Source organism: Anomalospiza imberbis, chromosome 5 (assembly GCF_031753505.1).
Source record: "Anomalospiza imberbis isolate Cuckoo-Finch-1a 21T00152 chromosome 5, ASM3175350v1, whole genome shotgun sequence".
In the NCBI taxonomy this organism is placed as follows: Eukaryota; Metazoa; Chordata; class Aves; order Passeriformes; family Viduidae; genus Anomalospiza; species Anomalospiza imberbis.
Genome location: NC_089685.1, coordinates 24,470,437 through 24,488,766, shown reverse-complemented (window position 1 = coordinate 24,488,766; position 18,330 = coordinate 24,470,437). Strand labels below are relative to the sequence as shown.

General features: G+C 36.3%; 1 protein-coding gene across 3 annotated transcripts in view; it reads right to left on the bottom strand.

Annotated features, from left to right (window-relative positions):
* Positions 1-18,330, bottom strand: part of TFEC (transcription factor EC) — a 127,727-nt gene that overhangs the window by 88,305 nt on the left and 21,092 nt on the right. For 2 of the 3 annotated variants that reach the window (XM_068189921.1, XM_068189923.1), the window contains exon 2: positions 894-1,140. In XM_068189921.1, the coding sequence (XP_068046022.1) occupies positions 894-1,094 (201 nt within the window). In that variant the 5' untranslated portion in view covers positions 1,095-1,140. Of the gene's footprint in view, positions 1-893; positions 1,203-18,330 lie in introns of those variants that run through there. The other variant, XM_068189922.1, reaches the window with a different exon arrangement.

The following is an 18,330-nucleotide window of genomic DNA, read 5'->3' as shown; positions in this document are numbered from 1 at the left end:
AAATGAAAAACAAACTCGTACCAGCCTTTATCAACAGCTGCCACCATGTGGTATTTAAAATACCACAGTTACTTTCAAATAGAAATAAATATGGTGGCATCATCTAATCTGTCCAGTGACAGGTTTTTAGCCTCCACTTGGTAACTCAAAGCTCACAAGAGGTGATGTGGCTGTGAGGCAGCTCTGCACCCCTGCATACACTCTGCTAAGGCCAAGAAGTAGATAGCCTGTGCAAAATTGTCCTGGACACTGTAGCCTCTGTACCAAAACACTTGCCCATCACCCATCCTTGGAGATGGGGGACCAGCCACTGTCCACAACTGCCCCAGGCTGTCAACAACAGTGCATGTAAAAAGTGCATTCCCAAATGGCTGGTGCCCAAACTTTTTCTGCCGGGCACATATTTACCGAGGTGCAGCATCCTCTCTGCCTCTGTCATGAGATGCTGCCTGGTCTGACAAGGGGCAAGAAAGCAAAAATGGAGCTGCTGGACTCTGTTCTCACTGCCCGCTGACTGGATCTTAGCCTGTCTGCTGTCTGGAAATACATTGTGGTGTTGAAAGAAAACTCCAGAGACATTCCACTATCCAAGAAGAAGATAGAGTGCAAGTTGTCAGCCCTGGACCATTAGAGAGCTGGTCCAAAGATTAATGATTTAAAGGACATGATTTGAGAGAGCACAGGGACAAGACTTAGCTTAATACCTTAGTATTTGCTTGCTTGAGCCCTATTTATTTTTTAGAACATTGTAATTCCAGCAGCTTCATCCTCACCTCTCTCCTGATTTCATTTAGGTGCACTCCAAAATGAGCTAAATGTGTTACAATTAAGAATAGCTTTCAGCAGATAACACAGCATTCTGCTTTGTAAATATCTACTGGTAATATAGGTACCTCTGAGATTGCAGGAGCTTTGTTTGATGAAAAGTGTGTTCCCATTGGAAAAAATCCATTGAACGCAGGATACTGTGAAACTGGCATATGACACTGTGAATAATGTGCATGGGCTTCTTCTCGAGGGTGCTTGTCTGGCCCCTTTTGATCCTGTAGCTTTCCTCTGAGCTGAAACTGTAGTCCAGTAAGTGCCTGCAGCATTGCTTTATTTCTTCCCTTCCCACTATTCGCAGAGCTGAAAAAATCACTATAAAACACACACAAAATAGAAGCAGCATTTAATCCTTTGAACAATGTACATCTACTATTAAAAAAAAAAAAAAAAAAAACAAAACAAAACTTCAGTATAAATACAAATTAATATTATGGTTATAGGACACCCATAAGAACACAATCCCTAATATAGCACTGTAAAAAAAAAAAAAAAGAAAAAAAAAAGAAAACAACAAAAAGGGAAAAAAAAGATGAGAAGAAACAGTTGGCATTCAGTTAACAATCATGTTTGGAGGTTTGTCACTGACTTTGTTATTCCAAGGGAAGCCAGGTACCAGGCTCTTGGGATTAGGTACAAAGGCAAGAAAAAAGTGGACACGTATGAATCTCAAAGGTGACTGCTGGGTTAATAAAACAGTCTGTTTTCTGTTCACCCACTCTTCCTCTCAGTGTGCAAGTACATTAAAATATGTCAAAAGGAAATCCATTTGCTAGAGAAAAATAATTCAGCTAAAAGTCAAAATTTCCAGCTGGTGTGTTGCCTTAGTGTGTGCAAGTGCGCTAACAAAGTGACCCACACATCTCACTGGATGAAAGTTGGTATCCTCATTAAAGTAGAAACAAACACTTGAAAACAGGAACAACTGCCAGTTAAAAAAAGGACCACAATTGAAATGAGAAGCCTTCATTTTTCCCCATTCTGTTTCCCTCTTGCTCTATAGCAGATACTACATATATATTTAAGTAACTGCTTGAAAAATAATGAAAGAAAAACTGATTTTGTATGCAGTAACCATTCCCATTTGCTGGAGGAATTGCATTGCTAACAACCGTTCACATTATCATCATGTGTTTAGAAGAAGAAATATTTTCACAGTCCAGTTTCTAAACTGCCACATACAACACAACAGTTGGCTCCTGCAAAGAGTCACCATTTCAAAAGTGAGTAGCTCTGGGGAAGAAAATCTTATATCAGAATTGCTCACACTAGAAAGTGATTGTAGGATCAACCTCCAACCCTTTAAAATAAAAGCACGTTTATAGTGGCATATACTGCCTTTGCCCCAGGAAACACAATGAGACTTGAGCACAATCACTAATTCACTGCACTGTGAACATTTTACTTAATATGAACACCATGAGACATTAGATCTTCCTTGGCCCAGGCCCTGACAGAAAGCACTATTAGATAAACAGAAAGAAAAATGAGGGAAGTGGTACACCACAGTGTGAGCAGCCTTTTGTTTATTGGTGACATGATTTTCCCTGGGGGTGAAAAGAAAAAGGAAAAAAAAAGGAGTAAAGAAGTATTCTAAAATCTCTAATGACCTCAGCAGAGTTTATTATGATGAACCACAGAATCCTTTCATAGGTGAGGTTGGAAAGACCTCTGGGGATCATCTAGTCCAACTGCCCTGTTCAAAGTAGGATCAGCCAGTATGTTGCTCAGGGCTGTGTTGAATTTCAAATATCATCAAGGACAGAGATTACACAGCCTCTCCAAGCAAACTATTCCAGTGTTTGATAATGTATACAATACAAAAATAATTTTCTTATGGAATTGAAATTTCGCCCATTTCTGTTTGTGCCTGTTGCCTCTTGGCCTATCATCAGACACCACTAAGACCATTTTTTAGCTCCACCTTTTTGCTCCCCATCCAGTCGGTGTTTACACACACAAAAGTTATCCTGAGCCTTCTGTTCTCCAGGCTGAACAATGGTAGCTCTCTTACCCTCTCATAACTCACAAGTTCCAAACCCTTCAGCATCTTTGTGGCCCCTTGCTGACTCCAGTTCATCCATGTCCCTTTCCTACTAGGCAGCTCAGAACTGGAGCCAGCACTCCAGCTGTAGCCTCGCCAGTGCTGAGAGGAAAAATGCAGTTATACAGTGTGGTTTCTCCAGCACGCAAGGAGAGGCTGTTGAACTTTCTTTCTCTTGAAGTGATGTGCTGTGGGCTCATAGGCCACCAGAGTCTCCAGGACCTCCTCTGCAAAGCTGCTTCCCAGATAGCCACAGACAGAACAAGGATCTGGCTTTGTCTTTCAGTGCACCCTCAGTTACAGCTCTGATGTTAAATACATCACAAAAACTACAGCACCACTTCTAACAGCAGCCTCTTCTAATAGATACAAGCAAGAGAAAAAGCTGAGGAACAGTCTAGCTAACACATCTGTGCTGACTCAAAAATAAAATGAAATAAAGTACTCGATCTTCTAACTGCTGATGTTGTTCCTTGGCCACAGAGAGTTCTGCCATACACAGGCTTTGATCCTTTGTGCCTGTATTATCTACCAGCTCCAAGGTATGTGCATAGTCAGCTCCAGACTAAAGCCCAGCAAAAACTGAGGACTTCCCATGTGCCCAGAAAATCACCTTGCTCTTGTGTCGGAGCATCAGGCTGCCTTAACCATGGTTAAGCTGGTGCTGCTTTCCCAGCTGTTCTGCAGTGTGAACCATTTCTCTTCCTCACCTCCCTGGCCCTCTCTCCTAATTTGGAGAGACTACTTCAATGCGAATACCTGTAAAGTTCTGAAATAAGAAAAATGAGAAGGTGCCTGTACCTGCCCCTTCCTGGTCACCACAGTCTTATGCCTGTTTGGTGGTCACACTTGCACACTGAAAACCTAATCTTGCAGTCCTTTTGCAAACTAAACTCCCCATTGACTGATGTGTCTTTGTATTAAAAAAATTTACTGGATATGCAGAGCAGCAGTTCTGAACAAAGGAATTTAGTCATTTTTCTTTTAGTTTTCCCTTCCAAAAATGCCCTAAGGCAGTCATCTATTTCAGTCAATGGAAGGCTGAAAATGTTCAATCAAAAAAAATCTATTTTTGCGCAATAGAGACATAAAAGACATCTAAAAGCTGCAAATATTATTTTTGTACACATTGAGGACCAGATGTCTTCACATTTTATTGACCTTTCTGTTAACTCTTTACTTGCCTACTTTTTGCCTGGAGCTACTTTTGACAGTGAAGGAATATGTGTTTATTAAGGGATACATACTTATGATATTTTAGTTACATTATTGGGGAAAGAGGAAAGTTACATACACAAACATTAATTATAAAAGACATACAGAAACTTCAAACATTCTTCCATTTATAAAATATGTATTTATCTGAGCAGTTTTACAGTTTAAAAAACTTTTAAAAAGTTAAAATAATATTTTGAGACTGAATCCAACCTAACTTACATGGTTTGCACAATATCTTACAAGTAGACACACAAAGTAAATAGTAAATCTTATTAATTTCTACACTAATTTCGAATACAATTTACTTTATTCAAAAGTGATTGAGTAGTACCAGGAATTTTTTTTTAAATCATGCAATAACTTTTTCTTTTATTTTTTATAGTTTTGGGCTTTCAAAATTTTCTAGTCAGACCATCAAGTCAAAGAATTCCAATGGAAACAAAAAAAATTGAAAGGTCTGCTAAACTAAAAACTCTGTATAAATTATTTCAAAGTAAAAAGTATCATCAGAATTTTGCATTAAGATTAGTTTCAAGTGCAAGGTAAATATATATTGGTTTGGAAATATTCAAATATAATCCATTATATCCTTAACTCCAATCTGTAGCAATGGCAACCAATAAACATGTATTTATGTTGGTAGCAGTTTGGCCCTTGCCACTCCAGTAAAAATAGATCTATGTTTAAAAATTCAATACACTTTATATAATGCAAAGTCTGGCTGCTTTTTTAATTTTAATTTCCAGTTTGAGTAAAATATAAGATGCAGAAATTCTGAAAAAGAAGTTTTACACTCTACAAAGGGCATAGGGAAATAAATAGGATGAGTCCAAATACTTAGTGATGAAGATAATAAGGAAGTTGGCTTTCTTGAGAATTGGAAAGATAATTCACTAAAACAGAATTTCAGAAATGTGGAAAAGGCATATTGGTGCAATAAAAGACAGGAATGAGAACTGGTCAGACAGCTTCATTAAGTTAAAAGAGAGGACTCTAAGGAGATTTGGAAATACAAATCCTGATTCATCACATTATGACTCAGACAAAAGCCCTGCCGTAGAACACTAACACCTAAGAATCACACCTAGAATAATCTCATGAGCAATACATAACTTTTTAAGCAGCCTATACCAGAAAGATTAATGAAGTGGAAGGAAATTGAATGAAAGTAAACAGCAAGTACTAATAAGGGATTTAGGATCTGACCTATGAAGAAAGCTGAAAAGAATTACATGATAAATACTTCTAACATATATATTAACATATATAATTCTACCATATATGTGTGCTTTTAACATAGATATTATATATGTAATAAAATATATAATATATATAATAAAATATATAATATAGATTATATATTTTAAAATATATATATTAAAAACATGCATGCTGAGGAAGAAACAACTATTACAAGAAGAAAATAAGTTATTCTTGTCATTACGGTGATATTAGGAATATTAAGAGTATAACAACAATTCTTCATAGAAAATATGGAAAAACAGGGATATATTGTTCCCATGGAAAAAAAAAAAAAAGTGATATAATCCCCACCACTTGATTTGTTTAAATTGAGACTTGGCAAAACATTAGTGAAGTTATTGTACAGTAGGTCATGATCCTGTATTGGCAGGGGATGGACAAAATGACCTAGCAGGTCTTTTCCCTCTCAATCTTCTTTGATTCTAAAAGGCTCTAAGTCAGATGCTTCCATCATTTGTCTACAAGATCAGCAGAGCTAGAGCTACCACAGGGAGACCAGTAAGAGTGACGGTGGATGTAGACTGGCTAATAAAATAACAGAAGCCCATAAAAGTCAAGAAATTCTTTCTCTTTTATTGTTATAAATATATGAGTATCTTCTTTTCAGGGTTCAGTGTGAATGACTGCACAGAAAACTAAATTTTAAGACATTAAAAAGCAAAATGCAGAGGGATCAGGCTGGAGTAGCAGCAAAGAAAATGTGCAGTCCCCTGCCATCAACTTTTTGAAAATGCAAGTCTCAAAGGCAAGGGAGTAGCAGGATTTCATGCACAAACTTTTTTTCCTGATTTCCATTCTCATAGAAACAAGTTTTTGAATAAAAGCTCCTACCAATAGTTTCATTGATGCCTATCTATGCTATTTCCAGAATTTCTTTGCCATTTAAAAGTATTAGAAAATGATGTTTGAGAGATAACCTAGAACCAAAGAAAGCTATTTCATTTGAGGATGTTCAGGAAAAACCTGGTGACCCTGGTGACAATTAGGGTTTGCTGTAATGAAAGCAGGAGGTGGTGACACATGATAGCAACCACTGGTTATTAAGATCTGTTGTGGCCTGGGTCTCTTGTGAGCACAGACTCTGAGCACCATCCCTGGAGCTCCCTGAGGGCTTCCTACCTCCACTCTAGGTCAGAAGTGTGTTCAACTGCCTTGGGTGTCAGGCTTACAGCATGTGAATAGGACAGCTAAATATTATTGCATACATCCCCATCAAGGCTGTGTGTCACTTCTGCAGGAGTGTCCAGCCTACTGCACAAGTGTAAAAAGACAGAGAAAGGGCAGCATCAGTAAGTCTCCAGCCAATGACACTCAGAAATGAGGGTGTCTGTGCATGTGGCCACCCTATTTTGCCTCCTTCTGAAGCTGAAGAGAAAGCCCTGTGATTTGCTTCATCTGAGATAACTCATTGCATTCATATAAGAAAACAGAGAAGAGCATCTATGGGGAGAGAACATGGAAAGGACCACATAGGATAAAGTAACAAAATCTTCTGTAAGGTAACACCTACTTTTTCCTCTTTTCCAATGTATAACAACTAAATATTGTCACCTTTTTAGCATTATCTTAATGAGAAATAGCCTATACCCACTTGTATTCTATGACATTGCTGGTTGTAACTTTTGTCTGTGTTTTTTTGAACGTGTGCATGCACGTGTAAGCATATGCATGCTCATGTAAGCACAAGCACATTTTCTACCTAAACTGAAATGCCAGAGCCACCATCAATGTACAATCTAATTTTATTAGCTGATATATCCTTGTGCTGTAATTCTAAGGAGAGTGTTTATGTAACAGAAGTCCCGTGGCCTTTTGGAAGGGCATGTGCTCTTCAGTTAGCAAGAGGGTTTGAAAATCCCTCTTCAGTGCATCTTCCTGCCTTCAGCATCAAAGGCAGATTCAAGAATACAGGACATAAAATCCCAATAATTCATTAAATTAATATTTTAACACAATAACAGACATCAGAGACTATAATACAACTAATAGAGAACCTTGAATCATCAGCTCTAGATGCCCTCAGCTGTCACAGCACTTTCCAGTCTGGAAGGTGTTCCTTAGAGTATTTGTCCCAGGGTCCTTAATATTAATCCATTCACCAGACTACCAAAAAAAGGGTGTATTTTCTGTTTTTTGAATCAAAGACCATTCAACTTCTTATCCTGAAAAACAAACTAAATAGTCAATATTTTATTTTCTAAAAAATTTTTTTTTTTCTATTTTTTGTCAGTAGTATATCTGCATGTATGGTAATTTTGCAATAATTTGATTAATTACTCCCTGGCATCCTACAGATTAGCAACAACCCACAGTTCATGATTGCAATACATTGCCTTACAGCACTCAAAGTGGAAATTAGAACTGCACATGGCCAATTAGTATATTCAAATGCTGATTAGTACTGTCAATTTTGTTAATGAAAACATTAGGGACTATGAATACTATGTATAGGCAAAAATAATACATTTGCCATAAATGATCAGTGTGGATACTGACATAGAATGCGTAGTTTGATTTGAAAAATTATTTTTCAGCTTGGGACAACTCTGTTTGTATGCTGAGATCTAGGTTTCCAGCTCACAGAGCCAAAACCAGATGTAATAATTACCAGCACAATGGCAATGCTTCCTTGTGAGGGCTTCTGGGAGCAGGTGATCCCATTGTGCTGGGCAGTTTGGCCCTGGGGAAAGGTCTCCTAATGTATGTATGGGGGAAACAAATTTCATCAGCAATCTGGAGTCAAGATGAGCAATGGAACTTTGCAATTTAGGTGGGGAACAAAACACTTGTTTTGTTCCATTTAGATGACCTACTAATCAATACAACTAATTGTGTTCAAAAAAGATAAAATCATGAACATTTATAATACAGCCTATAAGGATATATGCTTGAGGAACTGTGTAAGTCTATAAAAGAAATTAATACTTTTGGCCACCAGCAACAAAGAAATAAACACAAACTCCTTTGATTGGTACATTTTATACTGTCAAGACACAAGAATCCTGTCCACCCCAAGCAGATGGAAGAAGTAACCTCTCTGTCACACCACATTTGTGCTATCCCATTGTGAAGTTCCTGTTTCAGTGGAGCAGCAGGATTAGTTTACATGAAATGCCTGGACTGTATATGGACTAGAGATGCTGTGGAAGACTCCATACAGCCCTGTCCATCTTCATTCCCAGAGCTCACTTCACAAGGTACACCACTTTGCTGACAGTCTGCAAGCATCCTGATCAAAACTAGGCGTACTGGCAGCACAGTGACACAAGCACAGAGGCATCTCATTACAGGCAAAAGGCACAACAGTGGTACATTCCTTTCCACTTCCACCCAGAAACTTCAGCACCCACCTCAGGCTGCTTCCTCACCCAAACTGGGCCTTCTGCTCCACTAAGAGGCTTAGTACCTCCCAGGCAATGCAACGCAATGGTCTCCGTGACCTTTGATAGAATATTTGTCTTTCAGTTGAACAAAGAACAAATTCAGTTTCCATGGACCCTCTAATGAAAATACATTCTATCCTTTATGGAATGCAAATTCAGATCAGATATCTTTGACAGTCTCTCCTTATGCAAAGTATATCTAAAACAGTGCTATGAAGCTATTGAGTTCAATCATGTACAAAAAGCATGCTATTTCATGAAATATTTTTTAAAATCATTGTTTGGGTTTAAGCTTCTTAACTATTCAGTTTTTTTTTTCAGTATCAGAAGAGCCAGAAGCTTTTATTTTTTAAAGACACAATGTATGAGACACTATTGTATTCATAAAATTTGAGGGAGTGAGGCATTAAGGAAAAAATAACATAATACTAACAAAAATATCTTCATTGTATGTACAATCACACTACTTTTTATGGGCTGCATATCAGAAGAGTACATCTGGTTGTGGTTTTCCTCCATATATTAAACTTTTTAAGCTAGGCATTGATGGAGGAAGTGAAGAGAAAGTAACACATTTGATAAATGGTTATATGCAGCTGAAAAAAAGCTGCCTATGACATGAATAGTTATGGCACGATGTCCCAAGGAGGTTTGCACTCTAACACATTAACTGTGACCTTTCTATAGGAAAAAAATACCAGGTCTTCATGATCTAGACCTTGGGCTAGCCTTGCAGCAACCACCCACACAAATTGAGAGCAAGGCATAACCCTGTCAGTGTTACATTTTCGCTGAGAAGTCTGTAACAATGTGTGCAGCAGGCCTGTTACCAGAAGCACAGTTGCTACATATTAAATCAGATGAAGAGCACAAAAATTCCTCCACAAACAGGCAGAACACAAGTACTCACAGAGAGTGTGAATATCTGCTGGCCAGTTTTAAGTTCCTGATATTTCTCAACTTTTCAATAGGAGATGTTCCTGCTTTTGTGTTCTTCTCCATCTCCCTGTCCCTGTACCAAGGCGAGTCCTGGAAATGAAGACGAAGCATCTCTTTGACCTTCCTTTTGTGACCTTCAGCAGGCAAAAGATCGGCTGTGCAAAAATTTTTTTTTCTCAATATATGCAAATATATGCTGCAGCAAAGCTCAAAGAAATACAAGAGATTTGTTGCTATAGTTTAATTAATCCCAAGAAATTATATGTAATCCACAACTATTGAATCTAACAATATGATATAATGATGACGTCTATCATCATCATCATAATCTTTATTATGCTTTACATACATAAGCCTTTTCTGATCCTCAGTAGCCTACTGGGCAAAGGTAAAGTACCTTTTTTTACCTCATGGTAGCAAAAATGTTTTTCCAATAGAAAACTGGAAGAGTTTTGGCCTGGTGTATTTGAAGAATGTTGGCCTGGTGTATTTTGCTCTCAAACATGCTTTCTATATAGAAAAATGCACACAAAAATTTGCCTGGGGCTGTGTCCAGGAAAGAGAACATTTTAAATAAAACAGTCAATAGGTCAGAAACAATCATATGGTTAATAAGTTTAGACAGTCTAAGCAACAGACGCTTCTGTCAGGTTCACCAAAATACACAGATATTTTAAAAAATCTTTTAATGCAGCTCAAGTATTCCCTCCTGCAGATTTCAGGATAATTTTCATCTTAATGCAGTAACTTCAGTCTTTGATCATCACTCTTTCAGGGTGTCCTGTACTGAAAAATATATTTGCTTGTTATGCCTTGCTGGCTTGCTCCTCATCGTAGGTGCTGGTATGGTGAGGAACACGGATGGATAGTCTCAGGGCTGAGTTATGTTATCAACTAAATGCTGATATATATTTCGTACATTCAGAGCTCACTTCTCAGGACAATTGATCTCTCATAATTTTCTTTCAATCTATGATGTTTTAAAAATTATATATGCCGTTGTGCAGCTTCCTCACTAGATAGTTATAATATCTGTAAAAACTGTCAAACTTTAACCTGGGCAAGATTATAAATTATCATTTTGTAACTACAGAAAGCTGCTTTAGAGGAAGAAAAATGTGATAGTTTTGCCTTCTTCCTGTTTCACAGGTTTTATTTTTGCCTTCTCAGTTCCAGAAGACTCGTGGATTATGAATAGAAACACCTATCTCCATGGAGCTGAAAGGACTTAGGGATTGTGGACTCCACATATAATATCTTATCACTCATATTCAAAACAAGAGTTTACATGCAAGGCACACATCCCAGCTGTAAAACTAGAATATGTCTCTGCAAGTCTGAGAGAAAGTGAAACAGAAAAGTGTCTGAAACCTTTTTTCTAATATAAGTAGGAAAAATACCTTGCAGTAGATTGGAAAGAAATATAAGCAAATGTCACTTGATTTCTCATACTGGGTACTTGCTATGATATGTGCATGGTAGAACTTCTCTCAGCTCATCAGCAATCATGAAGTGAAACCCAAAGTGCTAGAGAAAAGGATCAAAGCTTCTGCCTACCCATAGTTATGATATTTAAATGAATCCTGAGTCCTAAGATTAGGATTTTAAATCTCCTTGATTAAGCTTTAATAAATGCCACCACAGATGCATAGTTACTACATTTAAGCTAAAAATTTGAATAAGAAATTGACAGCATTAGGCTAATAACACCAGTTATGAGAATCTTGTGCATTCTTTTTGTCTCACAATTTGCCTTCCCTCTGGGTCTTTCTCTTCTAAGTTATTCTCCCTGAGTAATATTTTACTGTGCTGGACTTGCAGGGATAACAGGCCAATACTTTTCACTCAGGCAGTTCCCTTCTTGTTCTTCTGGGATACAGTTTCTTTTCTCATGACTGCCACGAAATGGAAGTTTGGCCTCCTAAATTACTGGATCTCAATGATAAGGCCATTTACCTTCACATATCAGGGCTCCCTCAAGCAACGTGCTGCCCTTGCCTCACTATACTGTGACTGTCTATTAGGTTGCTTCTGTGAAAAATTTCTGAAAGATTTTCTCCTCTCCTCTTTCACCTTTCAGTCTTTGAGCATGAACCTGCAGGGCTGCATGGAAGGAATGCACAGAGGGCCCTGAGGACAAGAAGAATTACTCTCAAGGGAAGACTAAATACCATCCCAACCATTCTTTGCTGACAGAACCAGAGATCAGTGCTCCCGGCTTGGCACTCTAGGAACCTTGGACCCAATTAAGTGATTGATTACATATACAATGTTGTCATACAAATAAACAACTGGGTTAAAACATATATATATATATATATATATATATATATATAACTATAAAACACCACTGGAAGAAATATAAGTTACTGAGTTCTTGAGGATTTTTCTATATTAATTACAGCTGCTACCTTTTTCAGAATCCAATGACTTAGGATCCTCCCTGTTCAACTGTCTCAAGGTACCCATTACTAGTGTGTTTTTCACGTAAACACATTCATAAATGGCCTCTCCCATTTAAGTACAAAGAATTCCCCTCTAAGAAGGTTGCAACCTGTGACACCTGATAGCTTCTTAAAGATAAAAGCAGAACTGTACAATAGGTTATGGAGTGAGAAACCCCATGGATGTGTTGAACGTAACAAATCCATCTGAAATTCAGTTAGGGTATAGTTCAGCATTCCTCATCCTGTTAAAAGTACCATGGAATGTGTGGTGATTGCAATGAAACCCAGTGTTAGGGTTTTTGTCATTCAAACTCAGCAATGTAAAATGTCTCACAGCTCCCTTTGGCAAGAGAGGTACATTATTACATAATCAGCTAATCGTTTTATTTAAATATTTCCATAGTGGTGTATAGCACCTAGACTGTCCCTCTATATGCCTCACACTCACTAAAAACATTTCTCAGGTCCTGACGAGATCACAAAGCATGCACAGCATAATAATGCAGTGCACAATGATACCAAGATGTATACATCTTCTTGCCAAGGATCCATCAGGTGTAGCTCACTAGAATGTTCTGTTTTGACTGAATTAACATTTTAAGGAAAAATGTTTTTTTTTCCAGATGTACTATATTTAACACAGCAATATTAAAAAGTGGGTGCAGCTACTTCCGTACCAAAAGACATTTCCTTTAGTACTAGTAGACATTTAGAGTAGCTTCTTAATAGAAAATTCTGTGTTAAAACACCATGTTCTAGAATAGAAAAGTCCTCAGAAACCTTTTTTGTTTAATAGGGATTCACCTCTCCTTTTCAAGATCTGCTATAGTACCTTGCCCAAAATAGCACATAAGTCCACTTCAAAAATATTGCAGACTATTGTTTACTAAAAAAAATTCATACTGAGAATCAAAACTATATGAAATAAAGTTACAAAAATAATTTTGATACAACAATCAATTCTTTTTCTGTACAATTAATGTTTGATAAATATTCAGAAGAGTAATATAAATATATTAATTTTACAAAATATTACTAAATTTTTGAACAAAATGTTTATGTAAGCAAATAAAATATTTTTGAAGATGCTCAAATCAAACTACTGTTCCTACATTTTGATTAAAAAAAAAATATATGCATGAAAGCCATAAACTTATATGTTTAGTCACTAATAGAACTATAAATAAATACTCAACTAATGTCACATAATGTTATACATATATGCCATGATGCTTTGATAATCTTACAGATATTTTAGTTTATGGATCATTTCATTTTGAAGATATATATTTGCCATTTAATGAAGAACATCACTTTATGTTAACAAAAAAAAAATGTAAGTGCTTGTTTTGTATGTTGTTGTGTGTTTTGCTTGTTTTCTTTACCGAGAAACCATATTAACAGAAGACTGGTAGTTTAAGCTCTGATTACAGAAAGAAAGATATATACACAAATGTAAGAGTTATATTTTTTCCTAGATTATACCCCTTTATTTTTATACTCTCTCTAAATTTGGGGGGCTATTTCAAAATTACATCCTTATTCCTCAAGAAGACGTTAGAGATCTGTTGTAGTCAATGAAGTTAATAATAGAATTTGATGGCATTCAGTTTAGAAACATTCAGTAGTCTTGCTTTATGACAGTTATATGAAAGTTTCCAAGAGCTGCCCACATTTGCTATCAAAGAACCCTACAACACATTTACTTTAGTCAGAGAGTCATTGATACTCTAATTATAACAGCATATTACTAGTCAAACTGCTGCAAGATTTCTACATCACAGCTTATTCACTGAATCAAAGAGTCTTTTCTCCTATAATGTTGATTTGTAAAACTTCCACTTGTCATTATTGCTCTAGATGTAGTTTGGGATAATTGAAAGCAGAATTCAGAAATTCACAATCTCCTTTTCCTCCCCTCTCTTTTTAAACATTTATTTTTCAATGCTTTGCTTACAATCCTGTAACAAATACTGCTACCATGCTGGTTAAAATCTCTATGCATAACAGCTAATTGGCTATCTAAGACATCTTCTTTCAATGAGCAATGGTTATTGAATAGAATACAGTGGTATTCTTAGAAAGGGAAAAAAAAATACAAGAATAATGGGCACTAGAATGACCATACAAAAAGAGGAGAAATCTCAGATTAGCCCAAACTCCCAGGCCCTAATCACTGACAGAAGAATCTGGTAAATCAAGGAAAAAGACATCAATCCATTCAAACAGGATTAAAGGTTTTATCTGAAAACCAACAAACTTGTTAGCCTTTGTGGGAAAAATTTGCATCAAGATTTTTTAAGATATGAAACAGACAACAAAAATATTTCCAGCTGCCTATTTAGTCCCTCACTTAAAAGACAAGGAAACCACAACACAGAATATAAAATCAATGCTTAAGAAAACTGATTCATGTGAGAATATTACAGAGTGCAGAGCAGGCAATAATTAATATTTGAAGCTCTAAGATTATTGGCATAAAAATAATTAGGTATTACTAAAATGTATTTTTGAATGACAGCACAGCTTTGTTAACAAACAGATATATGGGTTTTTTTTAGCTTTCAATCTTCAGGTTAGAATGACATATTTCATATGATGGATATTTACAATTGCTCTGGAAAAAACTGAGAGAAATTGCTATGATAGAAATTTTTTTTCTGACTACAGAAGACAACTACCAAATTTGTTTTACTCTTTTATTTAGTGGAAAAAGAAAAGACAGGTGTTGTTCATTATGGTTTATGTTATCCTTAACTCTCTTGCCATAGTGATTATAATTTAAAAGGACGTGCAACAAAAGGATGAAAATAAAATTTCCATGCCACATGCAATACCATCCACACCAGCTTTATATCATTGTTGCTGATGCTTTTCCAAGTGAAATTTTATTTCAATCATTCTAAAAATAGAAAGGCCTGTCATAAAGCTTCTTCTGTTTTAATGAATAGATAAGTCAATTTTTAGCCAAATTATTAACTACAGTACCTGATTCATGAACCTTATTTTACATATATTTGTATTCTTTCTTACCGTTAGAAACCTTTAAAAAGGAGGGTTAGTAATCATTATTTTTAATATCTATTTCTTTCACATTCTTTTTCATTCATTGTTTATCAGGAGTAAAAACTCTTGTCAATTGTTAGTTATTTCCTTTTTTCAATAACTATTGCCAATCCTGAGGCCCCTCCAGGTGTGAGATAACCATAACTTAGAATAATTATTTGATTTACCAATACCTTCTCTGTGCTAATAGTCTTTCTAAATATCTTTAAGGAAGCTTCTTTTACAATAAATGCATGGTAGCACATCTTATTTATTAAATTTACAGTGGACTTCTTCAATCCCAGTCAGCATGTACACTATGCCAGAAATTTAAATAATGACATTCTATGTGGAACTTATTATTGGCCTGGGAATATTTGACCTGGAATGCCATTAACATACATTTTAAAATCATGTTTAAAATGCGGCAAAACTAAGATTGTAGTGAATTTAATTTCAAAGTCATTTTGGATGTCCTTTCAAACTGTATGTGGCAATCCTTGATTTTTGCACTGATGCTAAATGTTAATGAACAGAGCCACAGTGTACCATTTCACCTAGAGCAATGAAAACATTAAAATCTCTTTAGAAGACTGAATAAAACTTTATTTTATAAATATAATCCTTGTTGAAGCTCTATCATTTCACTGTACTTTTGAAATAAGAGCACATGGAAAATATGGAAGAGTTCCTTTGAGATAGCTAACTAAAGCTACAAAATGAGCACGGTACAGTATTTCCAAGGAACACGGTTCAAAAGTTGTACGATTACTACTAAGGTTGTTTTATTCTTTACCACATTTGGAACAGGAAGTCTGTGTTGTTCTTGAAGAATTCTGAAAAGCAATGTCACAGTCTGATGACCTCTTCTCCTCATTAAAACGTTCCCAAAGACAGCTCTCTGCATGATGTTTTGTAGCTTCAGCAGCCATGAACTAATTTGTACCTCTTATTTTGATCATGCACTGGTGAAAGAACCAAACAATATTTTTCTTTAAACACAGAGAGGTCTTTCAACAGCTCAGCATGCACTTCTACCCTCTTTTTAATCTTGGAGCACCTATTTATTTGCTCTTTTCACCACTAAATCTTCTTTGCTCCTTTCTGCCCCCCTGCAAAGCTGCTAGTTAAAATCTTCAGTGTTTTTTCTTCATAGGCTTAAACCATTAGAAGGGTATTACCATAAAAAGGGAGACAAGGACTCGGAGACATGGTGCACCAGAATTTGCATTTCTAATTTTTAATCCAATTAAACTAAAATAATATTTATTTAGCTACAACCTTTCTATAATGGGTATAAATTCACTAAAGCTAATGGAAAATTTTCTTCCTGGAGGAAATTAGTTATAGGTGTTCACTGTGATAACTGATTGGTTCTGCATATTGAGTGTCTCCAGATTTTGCATATAGGTATTTAGTATTCAGCTAGCTGATGTGTTTATTTTGCACACCTTCTTTTTTGTGCATGTGCAATTCATTATGCAAGTCATTTTTGCTCTACATAGTGGATTCTGTATATGCAAATAGTTGGAGTGTCTAAGGGCAATAGTTTTTAATACATACCTGGAAAGAAAGGCTGCATGTGTTGGTATATTTGCATTACAACCAAGTGATGTTTTTTCAGACAGCTTCTGAATAAAACCTTATGGCATTATTACTTGCATTTCCTTTTCCATCAGTACATTTTAATCAGTAATGTATACTTGGTGTACAAAGTATGTCTTTTATAAATCCAAACCCATCTAAACTCACTGAGAACCTCATTCTACTTCCTTTGATTTTGGCCCAAGTAAAGAAGACAGGCTTTTAGCCTCTCAGTTTTTTAGTAAGGAGAGAGGACAGCAATCACTTGGAGAGAAAGTACTAAATCTTGCCTTTTAAGGGGAGAAAAGCTCAGTGTTCTGACTCACGAGCCCAGGTATAGCTGCAAAATGGGAAATTCCTTGCCCAGAACTTTCCCCTGCACTCCTGTGTCCTGTGTGGGCAGATATCCACAAGGACCCACCCCATGCCTAAGCAGACCACCTGTGCACAGGGACTGCCAGCAGGCTGCCACTGGAGACTGCAACTTGGCATCTGGAAAGATATCCACCCCTCTTAAGGTAAGTCTGCCATAAATCACCATTCTTGCTCTCCCATCCTGACTATCTGATTCCAGAACTTTGTGGTCCAAACTACTAAGGGTAGTCATGGGTTCTAGGAATGATAGCAGACTGTAATAACACCAAAGCAGCACTCCCTGTATCCATAGCTCCCAGTCATGGCTATTCACCTGCAGAAGCATATGGGAGAACTGAGGATGAGCATGTATTTCACTCATTTATTTAATGTTGCACTGGATATCTTCCTGAAGTATGAACCATTCCATCATCTGGAGAAAATGAAGCCACAGTCAGCTAATCATTCCTGGTTGCTGCTGTGTATTCTACAAAGCGAGGACATTCATGCTCTAAGGAGATGATGTTCTTATCTAAAAGATTATTTTTGGAATTTCATTTTGATTTCTTGGGCTGCAGGGAGTTTCGCAAAAGGGCACATTAACAAAACAAACAAAAACAAAAGCAGTTCTCAGCCAACTCTCGCATTACCCTTGGTGTAAATTTTTCAAATCCAAATAATCTGAAGTTTACATGAAATCTTTCAACCTTGCATTATAAGAGAAACAGACATGCAAATAACAATTAAATTATTCAGAAGTCCAAATAAGTAGGCAGAGTTATATTCACAATTTCCCTACTTAGCTTTATGTATCCTCTGTGAATGTATGGATCAGTGAATTGTCATCAAGTATGTTCTTGCTGATACATGTTGTCCAGTATTTCTACAGAAAGAATAATGTTTTGTTCAGTACTATTCAGAATGAAGTTAAGGTTTTTCTAGCATGTTCCTCAGGAGAAAATTTCATATTATAATATGACTTTTCCTACCTTTATATCAATAATGTTTTGTTAGAGGATATAATTTATACATTTTACTTTGAATAGGCTTATGTTTTTCATAAAAGAAATGTCATTGGACTGAATTTTATCAAGGGGTATTTCTGTTTGGTTTTTAAAAGTAAAGCTGAAATAAATAATAAAGTCTGTTTTGTGGACACATCTCTAAAATGGGCTGTATACCATAAAACTGGTTCCCCATCACAATCTGGATACTCTTTTCATAGCAT